This window comes from Astatotilapia calliptera, chromosome 5 (assembly GCF_900246225.1).
Source record: "Astatotilapia calliptera chromosome 5, fAstCal1.2, whole genome shotgun sequence".
Taxonomy (NCBI): Eukaryota; Metazoa; Chordata; class Actinopteri; order Cichliformes; family Cichlidae; genus Astatotilapia; species Astatotilapia calliptera.
The window spans coordinates 34,451,518-34,469,280 of record NC_039306.1 but is presented as its reverse complement, the minus strand read 5'-3'; the positions used below and the strand labels follow the sequence as shown (position 1 = coordinate 34,469,280).

Here is a 17,763-nt window from a genome sequence, read left to right as displayed (position 1 = left end):
TAACTTCAGTGGGTCAGACTTCTACTCTGATGGCATTACATGAAACTCAATCCCAAGTGCTCTTTCACTTTAATGCTATAATGAATAATTTTGCAGGATAGCAGTTTTAATGAGCCTGTTTGGACACCAGGTTTTCCTGAATGGCTGACCTTTACTGTTGTTTAATGCTACTTTTGAAACCTGAAGATGCTCCTCTCCCTGTCTGTCAGAGGCAGGGCAGTCCGCTTGTACAAAAATGAATGCTGCTCACAGAATCCACTGTAAGAGGCAACAGAAAAAAAGCATATATTACTTCAGAAATCTTTCTTTCATTTCTCCAGCATTTGCCTTTTCAAACAGCACTTGAGCTCACTTGTAGTGGTACTTGCTGTACTGAGAGTTGTGTCTGGGAAAGGCGTTTCTTCCCAGGCTGCAGGCCACGCATGGGCCTGGAGCCAGAGGCACTCTCTCCCGTTCCTCTGCTTTGTTGTCAGCAGCGTTCATCACGGACAGTTGAGGAAAAGGCTGTAACACAAAATGCAGCTCTTGGCTCAAAGATTTCCTCAGTTAGGTGCAAGAAGAGCCACGACGATAAAAGAAAAACAAGTATACAAGATCTAAACTAAACATGTGTAGCATAAATGGCCTTTAAAGTTGCATTTTTGTTAACACTTTTGTGAACTGCTGTAGCTGGAAAAAAATGCATGGGACTTCAAGTGGACATCAAAGTAGCGTGACAGGACCTGGCCATCGGATCCCCAGCTGTCTGCGTCCACAGTGGATTATAATCTAGGCTTAATGTGTTTTTGATTGATTGATTGATTGGTTGATTGATCATACTTTATTCATCCCGAGGGAAATTGGGTTAAGGCTGCCAGCCGTGCCAGCGCCATCACTATTTTGTCACTATGGCTAGTTTCTCCTTCCATAGCAACCTCCTAAACAAGAAGCGCTAGCTTCTGGACTTCACTGAGGTACCACCTTTGCTAATTTAAGGGAGTGAACCAGACCTCTAGTCCATAATTGTCTAATCTAGCAAGTTTGTGCTCCAAATTTGGAGAGTGAAATTATTCAATTTTATTTATACAGCGTGAAATCACAAAAGTTGCTTCAAGGTATTGCAAGGTAGACCCTACAATAATACATACAGAGAAAAACCCAACAATCCTATGAGCCCCTATGAGCAAGCACTTTGGCGACAGTGGGAAGGAAAAACTCCCTTTTAACAGGAAGAGACTGTGTCAATAGACACACAGTGAGTGAGAAAGGTGACTGAAGAAGAAATACTCAATTGTGGGAATCCCCCAGCAAGATACACCTATAGGGTCACCTGATTCAGCCCAAATTATATGCTTTAGCAAAAAGGAAAGTTTTAACCCTAAACTTAAAAGTTAAAAAATACCTTAATTCCAAGCTGGTTCCATAGAAGAGGGGCCTGAAAACTGAAGGCTCTGCCTCCCATTCTACTTTTAAATACTCTAGGAATTATATTAAATATTAAAAGTATTTTATTAATATTGGATTCATTGAGTGTTCATGTATTACACCTGTACAGTTTTGTGTTGCTGACCAAGCATTAACTGATAATCTCAGCCTCTTGTCTGGTATGGTGACTTCAGGGTCCCACAAAAAAAACCCAAAAATGCATCTTTGACACAGGTGACTTCACAGTTTTATATACAGTCTATGCTATTTGAAACTGAACCATGTAATATATGAAAGATTTATCCAATAATAATAAAAAAAAATCTTGATTATCAAGCCATTTGTCATGAGAATATTATTGTAACCCTTGAATAAACACAAATGCAGGTCTGTGAAATAAATAAAACACTTTATAGTCATGAATAAACACACCTAGCTGCTCGTTTGTTAAGTGCCTCTAGCTTACCGTAAGCTAATCCAGTCACATACAAGAGTTCTGACCTTAACTTTCCCTTAATGATCAGTTTTAGTTGTCTGCATGGTTATTCTGAAGGCTTTTCATGTTGTTGAGCTGTACTCTTTTGTACTGAATTCTGAGTGCCACTTGGAATGAGTGGAAATGCTGTACCTTAAGTATCATGCCTGGTTTCCTCAGTGAATATTTCTTTGGCAGATCTTTCAGTATATCCTGAGTTCTCTCCAGGTTTCCTTTCATGTGACACTTGAATTGTTGGACGGGGCTGTTGTCTGCTGAGTTAACGTTGCTGCCGTCAGGAAGCAGCTGCTTCTTCCAGCGGCTGTACTGAGCTCTGGCTGCTTGGAGCTGCTCCTGCTGTAGACGATCTCCTGAGGATCAACAGCGCACACGCTTAACTCTGTGGATCAACAACTCCAAAGAGTTCATCCTGTAAACTTCATACAGCTGATAAACTTAACAGGCGTGGTGTGGTTTTAGCTTACAACAGAGTTGGAAAAATATAACATGGCACACATTAACGAGTAACTCTGTACACTGCTGAGATCAATTAAGCTTCTGCCCGACCAAATTTATTCTCCAGCTCAGTCTGGGAGTGTGTTACTCAGCAGCAAAGACTTCTACTGGCTTAAATATCTGCCATCTGGAGCTTCAATCAAAATGGATCAATACTGGCCTTTAGTACAGTGAAAAAGCTTGCAGCGTACACAGACATAGGAAAATCCCCTCTTAGATATTCTGTGCTTTGCTAGATGTTGGCTTTGAGACTATAGGCTGTAACTGTCACATGATGTATGCTCCCATGTTTTTGTCCAGTTTTGTCTGCTTTTAAAAATGAAGCTGAGCCTAGTCTTCTCATGAAGTTGCAGACAAACTGCAATAAAGTTGCAGACAAACAGTTCGTGAGTGGAGAAAAGTAAAAGTGCATCACAGCTCCACTGAAGACTTGACAGACTGAAAAAGACAACATTTCAACCCCATCAGAATTACAACAAGAGCCCAAACTGTGACATTATTACATGCACTTTTGTGAATTCAACTAAACTTCATATGGTCTTCTGACAATGTGTTTCTCTGTCTCACTTAATATTAAGGCATTTTTGGACATATGTATTTGAAGTAGGGGAGCTATCCCTGATCTGCACTTACATATCTAATTCACAGTGTCCCTGAACAAAACACATACATGAAATGTAAGCACACCGTATGTCTCATTAAATGTTACCAAACATGTAACTCACTCGAGATCATAACTCATGTCATAGTGCTGAAATCTAAGAAATATGTTTTTTGTTAGTTGGACAGATCACAGATCTGCCTTTGTGCCACAGGAAAATAGTTCCATGGTGGAGTTACATCTGAAAGGAAAACTGTCTCTTGAAAATGCATTAAAGATGTTGCCCTCTGTTGTGAATGTTTAAAACCTTATTGGAGTGCTGTGTTGTGGTTTTTGTTAACTGCTTTCATTTGGCGTTTGTTTATTTCTGTCTGACAACCTGCTGGCATGCCGGGATACATCATCCACTGGAACCACTGTGTCTAATTTCCAACTAATATAAAAAATTTTAATATTTAATCATTATTATGTTCATGTAAATAGGTCACTTACTACATACTTTTTTCCTTAAACTAATTCTTGGGTGCTTTGTTTTGATCAGAATCAGGAAAATCAATGTAGCTCTACGTCAGCAGTACAGCTTTAAATGAAACCTTGTGGTTTCATGACATGCTTGTATACTGAGTTAGTGTCTGCATCACTTGTGAACTAAAGAATTGTGGGATTTTTCACCTTTCTGAAAGGTCAAAAAGGACCCTCTTACACAAATAAAATAGATAAACTACTCTCGGTCAGATACCAGTAAGGCACAACATTATGAGCACCTGCCTAGTATTGTGTTGGTCCCCCCCTTTTGCTGACCCATCATCAAATCCATTACACACCTGAAGGTGTGCTGTGGTATCTGAGCCAAGATGTTCACAAAGGATCTGGGGAAGGTTAAGTCAAGAGCTCAAACTCATTGTTGTGACTCAAAAACTATTCCTGAATCATTTTTCTTTGTGGCAGGGTGGATTATGGTCTGCAGCAATGCTTAAGTAGGCGACACATGTTAAAGTAGCATCCACATGGGTGAAGGAGGACCCAAGGTTTCCCAGCAGAACATTGTCCAAAGCATCACACTGCCTCCATTGACTTGCTTTCTTCCTATCATGCATCCTTGTGCCAGGTGTTACCCAAGTAACCAATGCACATGCACCCAGCCATCCGCATGATATGAAAGAAAACACAATTAATCACACCAGGACACCTTCTTCCATTGCTCCGTGGTCCAGTTCTGATCCTCACATGCCCATTGTTACAAGATTCAGCGTGAGCACCCTGACTGCTCTGCGGCCCCATGCACAACAAACTGATGTGTTGTGGGGAGGCTGTAGCTCAGGAGTTAGAACAAGTCATCTGCTAATCAGAGAGATGGTGGTTCAACTCTTTGCTACTCCAGTCTGCCAAATATTCTTGGGCAAGATGTTGAATCTAAAGTTCTGTTCTGTTCAGTTGAGTAAGAATGTGATAGCAGGGCTCTAGACTAACTTTTTGCCATGGGTGCAAATATTTGGTTGCACCTGTGCGACCAACTGTTCGGGTAGCAAAAAAAAAATAAAAATCTGCAACCTTCCCTATGGTCAACAACAGACACACATTTTGCCCCTATCGTGGACTAAACCAATCAGAGATAGTCAGGGGCGGGACCTCTCTGATTGGCCGTGGTCCAGTTGAAAGTGCAGGTGGAAGTGGGAGGTGAGTAGCTTGAATAAAGCGATATCAATTCATTAAATCCTGAATCGACTTTTAAATATAACTGTGTTTTGCCAGAAACACCAGATTCTCAGATTAAAGCTCACAAAACCATTTCAACAACAACCGAACAGCAGATGAGAGCAGGTACACGGACTCCACACAAAGACGTAAACACAGACCCGACGCATCAGAATCAACTTTGTCTTTCTCGGCTTTCTCACCCGATGGCCCGTAGACGGTCACGCTGTTGGAGCTCAGCGATCCTGATGCGTCCGGTCCGCGCTGTGTTTACGTCTTTTTGCGCCGATTCTGAGCTGCAGGTTTTGTCTCTCTCCAACCAAAATTCACCGAGCCTGCAGCAAAAGAAGCAGCAAACTGCGCTTCACATTTGATCAATGTCGTCATGAATTTTGCTGTTTTGCTTCCACGACTATTAAAATCACACTCCATGCACAGCTAGCTCTCTCTCTCTCTCTCTCTCTCTCTCTGTACTTCAAGAACAGTTTCTCGTCTCCAATCTGTTTTCTGTATTATTCATTCGCTTATTACCCACCAGTCTACCGCTGTTTACAGCGCTGTCGGCTGCTGTCTTTTTCTTTTCTTTTTTTCACTTAAATGACCTCGGACAAGAAAGCCTGTTTTTTCTGTTGTTCAATACTGAAGAAATTTAAACTTTATATGCAGAACATTGTAGAATATTTTTAAGGTTATCTGCTATAAAAAGCCAGACCAGGAAAATCTCCTTCATGTTTTCCTGTGTTTTATTCTCAGTTACTTTCACACAAAGGCATCTGCTGTGATGTTCACAATTCTGATGAAGTCAGTACTGATAAATGATCAGAATTATAATATTTCTGACTGTCTGAGGCTAAATTGAATCGAATCGGGACTTTGAAAACCAGAATCGAATGGATTATAGAAATCAGTGATGATACCCAGCCCTAGTGAGCAGCCTAGGCACGACAGAAGTGGATGTAGCTGTAATAGGAAAAGAACTATTGCTAACTTTTCTGTTAAGGCCAGATCCTTCTGAAATTCATAGCCAGTGCTCTGACACGGTGGCATCAATCTTTGAATGCTGAAAAAGCACAGTGTATCCAGAAAAACACATTATATTATATAAATTATTATAAAATTTGTGTGCGCCTAACTTTTGTGCCGGTACGCCTAACTTTTTAAAGTTAGGCGTACCGGTACGCCCATGGCAAAAAGTTAGTCTAGAGCCCTGCTCTAAGGGCATTTTACGACACTGGGGTGGCATCTGCTATCTTTTATGCTGTGGTCTGCTGGAGGAGTGGATTGGCAGAGAGGGACAGGGGGAAACTCAACAAACTGGTCAAGAGGGCCAGCTCTGTCCTGGACTGTCCGCAGAAGTCCATCGAGCAGGTTGGGGAGGAGAGGATGTTGTCTAAGCTAACATCCATCATGTGAGACTGTACAAGCACCGAGCAGCTCGTTCAGCAGTAGACTTTTACACCCACAGTGTAGGAAGGAGCGCTACCGCAGGTCATTCTTACCAGAAGCTGTCAAACTCTATAACACAGTTTAACATCCTTTGGTCATCTTACTCACCAGCTGTTTGTTCACTGTACATTTTATACTGTACATATCCCTGTACAATTTTTCTATACATATTTCTGTACATTGTTACCTGTGTATACGAACTTCAGTTGCTTATGTATATAGGACCACTTTGTGTCTTCCTTTTATATTTTATATTCCCCTTGCTATAAGAGCTGTGTAACACCGAAATTTCACTTTCTATTCTATTCTATTCTATTCTATTCTATTCTATTCTATTCTAACTAGTTAAAGTCAGGGTGATATTTCTCTGGACCAAGGGAGTCTGAATAGAATGTCCCAGACTAGGGATGTTCGATATAACGATATATATCGGATGACGATATAAAAACGTCTATCGTTTTATTTTACACTATCGTTTGTTTCGTGGTGTCGCAAAATAAACTGTTTACGGCAATATTTTTTCATGGTTTTGATGGTCACTGTAGTGGCTAAATTAATTTCTTAAAGTTCTCTCTTTCTCTTATATTTAATATAACCACACTACGGACGGATAAGCGACTGTTTTTATGCATTGTCGTTAGCAACAACGACAGTAAAACCATCCCGTGTCCGCTTGTTTATTTTCCACATAAGCCTTTCACAATAAAGCTCAAGATCGTGTTGAGACTTTTCAAAATAAACTGAATTACGTGAAAGAGTATGCCGTGTTTATGGATGAGAAGCAAAAAAGAGCCGCCAGGTGCTAAAAAATAAACCTTAGACTCAAACGTTAGAACAGGCTTTTCCCCGCAGCACGCCGTGTAATAAATACTCACAAAGAAAACTGCGGCCGTTACTTATGTCTAAAAATGTATCGTTTCATGCATCAGTTAAAACACTGCTCCAAGTACACGACGCCCAGCTGGAAACACTTCACGCAAGTCGAGCTGCCCGAGATTCACAGAATTTACAGAAAATGTTACATTTTGTGATTTATATCGTTATCGGGAAGATAGATGTCTTATATTGGGATATGAGATTTTGGTCATATCGCACAGCCCTATCCCAGACTAATACACAAGAACGGTCAAAGAAAAATGAAGATAATGTTTTGGAATGTCCAAATTAAAGGTGTGACCTTAATCAAAGAGAAGTGTTGAGAAATAACAGGAATGATGAGTGGACTAGTTCTTATATAGTGCTCTACCTGTCTCATTCGCCCATTCTTTCAATGCTTAAGCCCTGTCTCTCTAAAGCTGACACATCAAAGAGCAACTTGGGGGTCTGAAGTACTTCCAGGGATTGAACCATCAACCGCTCAATTTATAGATGACCTGCTGCTACAGCTATCCCAGTTATACTTGAAAAAAGGAACAAGTATAATTATCTCTACTTGGAAATTGTATATTTACACAATTGCTGAGGGGTTTGTGAGCTTTTTCTTGCAACTGTAACTACTTTAGTGCAGATCATGGATTTTGTCTGTTTCTCGATGAACTCCACAATACTAGTAAGATGAATGCAATAAAAATCCTCAGGTACGAACACTAAGTTCCAGATGATGCTGCAGTCATCGAATAAAACACAGATGTAACCACATCGTTTCAATTATGACCATTCATTCATTTCTACCATCCTGCAGCAAAGCATTTCATAACAGTGCGAGCTAAAGGACAATTTGTGTTTTCATATAAAGATAAACTCTTTCATTTGAAATATCAGCAACTGTATATGGTCTTAGAGGGTTGGGGCAGCTTTTTACTTTTTTGAATGTTGTTTGTCTGATATGCCACATGAGGCTGCATATTACATTTTTAGTAAGATTCAGTCATTAATCTACACACTTCAGATCTGTCCTTTTAATTGCTAAAATTTACATACATCTTAATATTGTCTACAATACTTTGCCTCACAGAGTTCAGGCTGTGCTGAAGAATAAAGGTGGTCATACAAAATACTGACTTCCAAGTGGATGAGAAATGTCTGTTTTTGGCTCATATAAAGTATTTCCATGTATATTTGAACATGTTTTGCTTCTCAAGCAGCTCAAGACTTTTGCACAGTACTGTGTAACAGATATAGTACTACAGAAAAGAGTAAGAAATGTACATTAAGTGCCACTTCTCTGAAGACACATCTGCAATAAAGACAGTGAGGCCAGCCACAAACACACCTCTGTCCATGCTTTTCATTTACAAACTTGACACGGCGCCTCTTTAGTAAATCCTGACAATAAATGTTCAACCCTAAACGTTGGTTTTACACTTTAGTAAATCTGGATTTCCATTTGAGGAACCAGAGTCTAAACAAAAAGATTCACATAGACTTGCCACACACGAAAGTGTGTACAGTGAGGTTGTGCTTTCCAAGAGTTCAGGAACTCTGATGATGCACTGAATCTACAGTGATTGGTCAAATATGCTAGATTTTTTTCTCCTGTCATTTTTAAATACTACATCTGCCAACACATTAAGTTTGTTCGTGTATGGTCTTAATGATGGAGAAAGATTTAATGATACTGGGACTGCAGGCAAAGTTCAGACATTCAGAGGAACCTTGTTGTGCTTTGGACTCTTCAGAGGGTAAATAAGCATAAAAAGGCACTTAAAGATCCTGCACTTCAGCTATTAAGTTCCTTAATTGTGTCCATACCAGCCAGGTAGATGGTCACAGGAGAGGTGCTGAAGAACCGGGGAGGTTTCCTGTAGAGCTCAAAGTCCTCCGAGTGTTGAGTCCAGGGCCATGTGTCGCGTGAAAGTGTGGGTTTCAGTGTGTTGGCATGTAGGATGTTCTCCCTCCACGGCTGGAAGCACACTGAATTATCAACTACAAAACACTATCATCACATAACCTTTGAAGATTAGGCAGATGTTTCAAAGAACTTACAAATGTTTTCTTACTGCCATTGGATAATAAATAATTGTGTGCTCACGACAACTGAAGCAACAGAAGGGCTAATATTATTAGTCATGTCATATTACATGCTATTCTATACCTAACCTAAACATACTGGCTCATGGTCATGGTCATCCTTGTCCCATGTGTATTCATAGTAATACCAATAAACCTATTTCTCTTCTGTTGCACAGTACTTGCAAATGAACTTTACCTTTCTCAGCTCTTCCACACGAGCTTCATCTGGGTGGTTAGGGTGCACTTTGGACTTGCTCATGCTAATATTCCAAAATGTAGATGTAGAAGAAGATCTAGCATTGGTTTTCCATGGAATGTCTCCTGGGTCCACTGTTGCACTGTTATACCGTTGACTGTAGGTAAACCTGCGCCCAGGCACCTGAGGCAGTCAGAAAAATTACTTAGCTTCATTATGTTCATTATGTATAGACTATTCTGCAAGCTAGAATGACACCGTGTGTCAGAAAAGGTTGAAAAATACATTTAAAGATACACTAAGTCATTCTTGAGGTTATTTAATAGAAAAAAAATGTTGTACTCATAAATATACATTGATTAGGTTTGTGTGTAATTACATTTATTCCATTAAAAATACACAGGCGCAGGTGCCGGTTGGATCCCCGCCATCTGGAATACAGCGGCCGAGGTGGATAGCACCATTCCGCCTAATCACATTTTATGTATAAGGCTAATAATCAGCCACATGTGTAGCACACCTCATAAGTTATTTTTAAATGACTCTTTTAACGAGAGAGCAGTGGTGGAAGAAGAGAAAAACCCAATGTTAATGACAATATTTTATGTCTTTGTGATGTGACTGGAAAAGCTGGTCAAATCCATGAGATTGTACAGACAGAGGGCTTTCTTACAATGGCATTGTAAGAACACCTTACAATGGTACTTTCTTGGTACTATACTATACTCTGATATGTTAGAGACAGCATGCTACACACACCTTGGCCATCTCTTTGCAGAGCAGTTCCCTAGCTCGCTCATTTGAGTTGAAGGTCTGGATGCTGTAGTTGTGTGCTGTTCTTCCTGCAGCCATGTCTATCCTTAACACTGCAGCCTCTGGCTTCTGCAACTGCTCTCTCTGCTCTTGCACCTTTTTAATATTTTCCTGGAATATAATGATACACATGACTGGATCTGTTAATAAAATGCTTCAAGTAAGTGTATAGTACTATAGGATATCACAAACCTGAACAAAGTCTTTCAGCTGCTGGAGAGGCCTGTGCTGTTTCCATGTGATGTACTCTGTGTTATGTGTGCTGATGGGCCCATGTCTTTTCATCCTGATAGGCAGAGTGGGAATGCTCCCTTCAGTGTTTGCCCGAACCTTTTGCTCCCTCTTCTCAGCATATAAACCAAATACACTGCTCAAGCTGAGAATCATGTCAGCTGAGGGGAACAGGTTGTACTCCACCACCTCTTTAAGCTGCTTCACTTGACAAAGCTGGCTTAACCTAAGAAAAAGGATAAATTACACAATTTATACATTTTATACCGAATTGTTTGTTTTATATTTGACATATTCATTTTGATCCAAGGGTCCTTTACTAGCCAACTAACCAAAGACGAGAGTCTTTTCAGATCAACTTGGTTAGCAAGAAGTGAATCTGACTCTGAAACTGAGTACACCACACAGTCACTGTATACATAAAATGTAAAACAAAACAAAAGAACAAAAAAATGCCAAATATCCAGTATAAGGTGGAAGCAGTCAGTCAATGTGAACCTCTCAATAAGACATGCAAATTTTTGCTAGCTGTCAGCTCATTGTTCTGGTTTAACAGCTTGCACCTTTCTTTGCTCTTTTTCTGTTTACTCCCATTAACTCTGATTTTCAGGTGCAGTTGTCTTTACTGGCAACCCTTTACTTTATTAAATGTAGGCTCCAGATTGTAGAACAAAACAGTTGGGGACTACCTGATGAATAGAGAACAGCAGTTAACTTTAACTTAAGGGCTGGATATAAATAGAAGCTGGTGAAGACCAAATCATATTTAAAAAGGGACTGAGCTTTGGAGTTACACACACCAAGTAGCAATGTGGTTTCCAAAAAACACGTCAAATCGAAAGCTACGGTTGTTCTGGCTCATCCTCCCACCACCATTATTCACTTAAAATAAATATGTCTAATTCAGCTACCTTGACAAAGCCTGAAAGCAGGGTTGGGGGATCGTGCCTCTAACGTAGATCTGAGACTTTTTCATGATGGTCTCTAGTGACTGACTCAGATGGATAGGACTCAGGCTCATGTCTAGTGAGTCATAGATGCGTCTGAAGAAAACCAGGTTTGAATTATATAGCACTGTCACCTGCTCCTCCTCACTCCCACGTAGCCTGCAAAACATCACACAAACTACAGCACCCTCAATGGAATCTCAACACTTTATCCAGCAGGCAGCACAGGTGAAAATTGTTAACACCGGCTGTTGGGACAAGACAGCACGGGTTGGCTTACTTCATAGGAATGGCTTCCCAGAGTCTCTTCACTGTTTTTTGTTTGAGCCCTTCAAGGACAAAGATGTGGGTCTTCTTATCTATCACATGAAACCCTGAAACAAAATCCAGATCCTTGGTCTCACTGTGCTCAAAATTCATTTGGTAATTTGACAGGGCTGTCTCTATGTTTTCCACTGAGCGTGAGCCCAGATGGAAAGCTGCCGCATTGATTTGCAGTATCTCCGACCTCAGCTTGGTCATCGCAGAGGAGTTGCTGTATCCAAAGAGGTAGACAATGCGGCCAAACGGACCCTTACAGGAGTCCTCATCACAGCTGTCATTCTGAACACTGAATGGGCAAGTTATCTCGACTTTGACTTTGAGTTGAGAATTGGCAGAGTAATAATGGCCTTGTGGCATTGGCTTCTCTGACATCTTCCTCTTGTGTGGGCTTCGCTCCCTGTCCAGTAGCAAAGGGCTGCATTTAACTGGCAAGCACACCTTTAGACTTTTCTTCCCCAGCAGTAGCTCAGAGAGGTTTAGTTTTGCAATACCATGAGGATTAATGGCTGAAGACTTCTGCTGTAATACCGATCCACCGAACTGGATGTCATGCTCTGACACAGTCCCAAGTGTCTGGGTTTTCAGCGCTTCCGATTTCTGGTCACGATCATGAACCTCTATCTCCAGAGGTGGACCGGATAGGAACTCGTATAGCTCTTTACGACTCATCAAACCAGTCAAGATTACATTCACATCTCTGAAGTAGATGTTGGTGTCCTGCTTGTGATAGTTTGTCCTGTGTTCATTTAAATTATGGAACTTATACTGGCAATAAACGGGCATACATTTCTCCTGAAAAAGAAATCATCCAGAAAATGACTCAGAGCTGAAAGTTGAAACCACAGCCCACTACCAGAAAGGGCAGACTGGGTAAGAAATAAATTGAACACATAGAAAGGTGTCAAAACTAAAACGATGTGTACATCCCACCTGTAGGATGTGAAAAGGCACTGACGATGAAGGCAGTGAAGTGGCTGACAAAATTGTGATAACAAGTGGATTGAGTTCAGCCTTCAGTTGGTCTGACATCAGTGGTTCATCCAGAGAAATGTTGAAGATGATCTCAAAAACCCCAGAAGAACAGACTGGGATGTTCTCAGTCAGTGAGTTCTCACCTGACAGTCAGAAAATACAAGCTTACATAAGAAAATAGGAACAGTGCTTTGTTTTCAGCTGACCAGCACTGGTCCAGGCTGTGCCCGTGATTATGAGATTGACTCACCTGCCAACAAACAAACAGGGCTGATTTCAAATGATGCAGTGCCACTATCTCTGATGGCATCGAGGTCATGATAATCACTCGTGGTTTTTTCAAAACCTGTTTTAAGTTTGAAAAAATGTATTCATTAAGAAGTATAAAAGTATGACACACTGATATACATAAAATATTCATTGTTGTAATGCACATACCCGTTTCTGGTCCCACATCTGGACTGAGATCAACACAAAAATTGCTTCTTTGTCTTTTAGATGTGTGTGTCTTATTTTCACACAGGCTCCTCAGCTTGTTCACCATCGTCTCAATACAACCTGAGTAAAAATATAAAGTTCATAATTCCATAACACAATAGGAGGGTTTTTCCTGGCTCACGCCGGGTTTCCGGGCTTTGGATGGTGACTAATCACAGAGACTGTGTTTCCTTACTTAACAGACGTCTCTGTAGTCCCCTGTAATTTCTGGCCATTTGATTCTTGAGTCAATTGAAGCCCTTGTAAATCAAACTGGTTAAAGCATTTCTATCCCTCTAAAGACAAGTGCGTCATATTTGATACACGGGTTTTTGTGATTATAAATTGCCAATGGGTGTGAATGGTTGCCAGCCTCTTTGTGCTAGAGACAGCAAATCTGTCCAGGCTGTACCCTGCCTCTCGATCTATGATAGCTGAGGTAGGCTCCAGCCCCCTGCGACCCCAATAAGGATAAGCGGAAGAAAATGAATGGATATAATTTTCTGGCGATTACTTCATGGTTCAGACAGAAAGCTGAAAACTCTTTTTATGCTGAATAGGTGTAATATTTTGATCATTTTTAAGAAAATTGGAAATGGATGCTCACCGCACTCTGTTTCATCCTCAGACAGCTCCTGTGACAGTTTGAAGGCTCTGACTCTTTCGTAGCGGGCTTGGCTGCAAAGTTTATCCTTAGTGTTCCAAATCTGAAGCCTGATCTTATGAGGTAGAAGACTGATGAGCACATCCCTGTTGAGTCCGATGTTAAACTTCTGGGCCCAGCCAACCCAAATCTGATCTCCCTCAAGCCACGTTCTTAGAATCTGTTCACATTTATTTTTGCATTAGACAAACTCAAAGTTGTATTCAACAGCAGCCTGAGCAGTCAACTATTTACCGTAACTCTACACCACGAGATACTCCCATCCACTTATGATGTTCATGAATTGTTCATTAATGTCACACACACACATACACAAACAAAGAGGATCCTATTTACCTTGCACTCGTCTTCTCTGTATATTTTTGCTGCCGGCCCAAATACTAGTATGTCCACTTTAACCGTCTCAGTATCACCTGGCAACAATTTGTATTCAATATGATAGCAGCTCTGAGCTTTGTGGACCGACACATTCTTTGATTTCATTGCTTTCTCAGAATCTTCAGGAGCACTGACTTCCCCTGCAAGAGGCCAAATGTGCAGGAATGAGATTTAGAATCAAAACACTATTACATTACAGCAGATATGTAGAGCCTGTCAAATTCAACCGTCTCACTCTGACCATCTAAACAGAGCTAATAATAATTGTTTATATGTTCTGTGGACAATCTTACCCTGTGGAACGGCTAGAGCTATGTAAACTGTCCATGTGACGTAGTAGGCACTGTCATCTGTTTGCACTTTAATATCCTCATATGAATCGGTGCTGGACAACAGTTCAGTCTCAAAGACGAGGACTTCTTTCTGTTCTTTCTCTGAAATGTTTTCGTCATCACAGGTTGGGTTACAAACACTCTTCTCTGACATGTTGCCTTTTGGGTCAGACTTTGCTGGAATAGTTTCCCTGGAAAACACTGAAAGAAAACAGCAAATGAAGCTACGCCAAAACCTTTTGGGATTTTCTTACCTGGATGATTGAGCATGCATCAAGACAAATGATGATACATTTTACATGGAAATGTGTAATTGTGAGGAAGCAGCTTATCTCAATCCTAGCCCAATCCCTTGCTTGACCGCTATGCTGAGTGGATCAGGCAGTTTTCTTATGCAAGGGGGTTTGACACAAAGGTCTGGCTCCACTTTTCTCTTTGAAAGAAAGAGTTGCTGCAAATCCAAACTGTTCTGTGTAATCAAGTTTATCCTGTGATGTAACATTTCTATCCTGATGAAAATGCCTCATCCACAGTGCACAGAGGCTCGCTGAATGGTTTGATGAGGACAATATGATTCACAGATCTAAAGCAAGATGGAAGGTTTTAGATAGAGCTCTCCACTACCCTCATCAGACAACCAAATGAGAGAATATCCTTTGTTAGAATGGTTTTCAGCCTTCAAGTAGCACAGAGGTAAAGCAGAGAATCAATATACAGGCCTGATGTGTTCATGGAAAGATGGCCCAACACTGTCCTTTGTGTATCATTGTGTAGCATGAATTTGTCCTTTGACACATGTTTATGAAACAGGTATAAAACTAAAAATATTCTTACTTATTTATTCCCTGAAAAAAATGCCAAGCAAACAATCTAGAGCAAGATGCTTGACTACATCTTAATGACACTAATTTTAAGTAACAGAAACAAAAGCTGACCAATACCTTGATCTCAATAACCTTTAATAAGCAGATTTGAAACACTAATACGAGTGTAACAATTTCCAAAGAAAATATGTTTTGGTTCGCACTGAAGTAGATGAATGAATGAATGAATGAAACTTTTTCTTACAAGCTTGATCCTTTGATTATGACATGGAACATGAACAAAAAATAGACTCCTTAATTGTTACTGTTATGTACATATTTTCAGTTCACTAAATACCTAAATCATTTTTGAGAAAACTATTCACCTGACCAGTACTCCCTGACACAGATATCAGTGTGGTATGTGCAGCTGGAATTGGGAGATGATATAACTGATGTTTTTCTTGCAGTTTGTGGTGTTGGTTTCAGAATTATCACAGCCCCGCAAACAAATCAGAGATTACTGAGAGATATCCTTATTAAACAAAAGCACAGTAAGTAAGCAACTGAGTTGCATTGTCAAATGTCAAGATACACAAGGGATTAATTACTTATGTAATTGTTCTTGAAGGAAATCTAACTGGAGAGAGGTGGTCCAACCTGTACGTGTGCCATCGCCCTGCCATGTGGCTGTTTCAGCAGGACAATGCCCGCCGCCCCCACCCCGCCTTTGCCAGAGTACCGTAGGTCTTTCTGGCTCAGGTTCGTACCCAGAAACAGCCAGCATTTAGTCCCAATTATTCATGAAAGGCAGCCGGCTCAAATTTGAGTACAAAAATTTGATTTCAGTTTTGCACGGCAATTTCCGCAAAATGTGTAACAGGCCTATAAATATTACAAATTAATTATTAGCATACTTTACCGCCTTCGCTCGGTCTCTTTCGTCTCAGATGAAGGTTAGCTTACAGCTTCCTGCAGCCTTTAGAGTCCATTAACTTCAGCGTCACTCACTGTAAACCCGTGACCATGACAAGAGTTTACATTATATCTCAGTTTATATAAATTACACAACGAAACGACATAAAAAAGTTCAACCTACGTGATTTTCAGGAGTGCAACGCATGGTGACAACGCAGTGGTTGTCCATGGCAACGGCTGTAGTGAAGGACGTCAGGCGCACCCCTGCCCTCAGATAAGGAGGCAGCGTCTTTTCCTTCGCTTTCTTTCTTTCTTTCCTTCCTTTTTTTTTTTTTTTGTTTCTTTTCCAAGTTTAATGACAAGTCCAAAATATCCTAGGTTCAAAGTTTTAGGCGGGCTCAGCGCCCAATAATAATATCACGCAGGCAGTGCCTTAATTGATATTTAGGGAATATGCTGTTTGCAATCGTAATCAACCCTTTTCACATTTACAAACCTCAGTTTAACTGGATAAACATTACAATGATACCTTCAAAAGCAACTGAGTTAGTTGGATAACCGGTTGTGGTGTCTAAGAATATGTCTTGGTCTGAGTGAATAATCAGAGATTTCAATTTAATCCACCCGTTTTAGGGAGCCTTTAGTTATCGACCCCAAGGCGAAATGGCTCAGTCATTAAAGAGGTTAAAGAACTATTTGTGGCAAAGCAGATAAGATGAGAAACATGCACAGCATTATTTCACTCTCTTAATCGCAGAAACTGGAAAATCACCATACCACTCCACAGACCTATTTACTGAGCAAACTAGCAACAGAGGGGGTTTTTATATCAGTTTTTGAATTCATACACTACAAAACCTCCCTTTATTATGCAGACTCGGCATTATGTATCTCAGTTTCAGGAGTGGAGAACAACTTTGTAGTCCATCACATGAAAGTAGTGGCAGCCATCCTGTTCAGCCATGTTTCAGTGGGAATCCTGTAAATTGCTGCCATTAATATTCATTTTCTGTACAGAATATTCAGCATTTTAAGTGTGTTACTGGAAAACATGCAAAAAACCCATGAAAAATATGAAAAATGTTATAGCATAACATTCTGAGCTTGATCAGTATGTTTTTTTCTAATAGTTTATCAAGCTCTCTTTCCCATTAAATGATAAAATTGTGGATATTGCTAAATTTTGCTAATACGCTCGGCCTTTCAAATTGAGTCTCACACACTTTGCCATTGCAGTATTTATTTTATTTTATTTTATTTGTTACAAGCTTTTAAATTTGGGATTAGAAGAAGAGGCAGGTGTTTACCGAACCTGAAGTCCCGTCCCTAGCTCTAACCTTTGATGCTGGGTGACTTGGTGGACATTAAATATATTAATAGCTCACTTATTGGGAGGATCAACAGGCTTACATGTAAGTAGATGAGATTTTTCAGGGTACCAGCACTTAAAATAAAATGAAAATCAACAGGGAAAAGTACAGAAGATAACTACAGAACAAAAATGTAACTCCACAGACCGAGCTCACGCATTACATCATGCACAAAGCAAGGTGCAAAAAGTACAAACCCCCCCCCCATAGAAGAGTGTGTTTTCCCTGCACACAGACCATGGAGTGGAA

At 40.4% G+C, this 17,763-nt stretch overlaps 1 protein-coding gene across 3 annotated transcripts in view; it reads right to left on the bottom strand.

Moving 5' to 3' along the window:
• Positions 1-57: 57 nt before the first annotated feature.
• cfap92 (cilia and flagella associated protein 92 (putative)) overlaps positions 58-17,763 on the bottom strand; it is a 17,870-nt gene continuing 164 nt past the window's right edge. The window contains exons 1-17 of one of the 3 annotated variants that reach the window (XM_026169041.1): positions 16,326-16,435; positions 16,144-16,236; positions 14,385-14,624; positions 14,050-14,231; positions 13,657-13,873; positions 13,011-13,130; positions 12,823-12,918; positions 12,531-12,715; positions 11,557-12,392; positions 11,241-11,435; positions 10,291-10,555; positions 10,045-10,209; positions 9,286-9,468; positions 8,829-8,979; positions 2,033-2,250; positions 353-504; positions 58-258 (exon numbers count right to left, since the gene is read on the bottom strand). In XM_026169041.1, coding sequence (XP_026024826.1) covers positions 168-258; positions 353-504; positions 2,033-2,250; positions 8,829-8,979; positions 9,286-9,468; positions 10,045-10,209; positions 10,291-10,555; positions 11,241-11,435; positions 11,557-12,392; positions 12,531-12,715; positions 12,823-12,918; positions 13,011-13,130; positions 13,657-13,873; positions 14,050-14,231; positions 14,385-14,624; position 16,144 — 3,297 coding nt within the window. In that variant the 5' untranslated portion in view covers positions 16,145-16,236; positions 16,326-16,435 and the 3' untranslated portion in view covers positions 58-167. Of the gene's footprint in view, positions 259-352; positions 505-2,032; positions 2,251-8,828; positions 8,980-9,285; positions 9,469-10,044; positions 10,210-10,290; positions 10,556-11,240; positions 11,436-11,556; positions 12,393-12,530; positions 12,716-12,822; positions 12,919-13,010; positions 13,131-13,656; positions 13,874-14,049; positions 14,232-14,384; positions 14,625-16,143; positions 16,237-16,325; positions 16,436-17,763 lie in introns of those variants that run through there. The other 2 variants (XM_026169042.1, XM_026169043.1) reach the window with 2 other exon arrangements.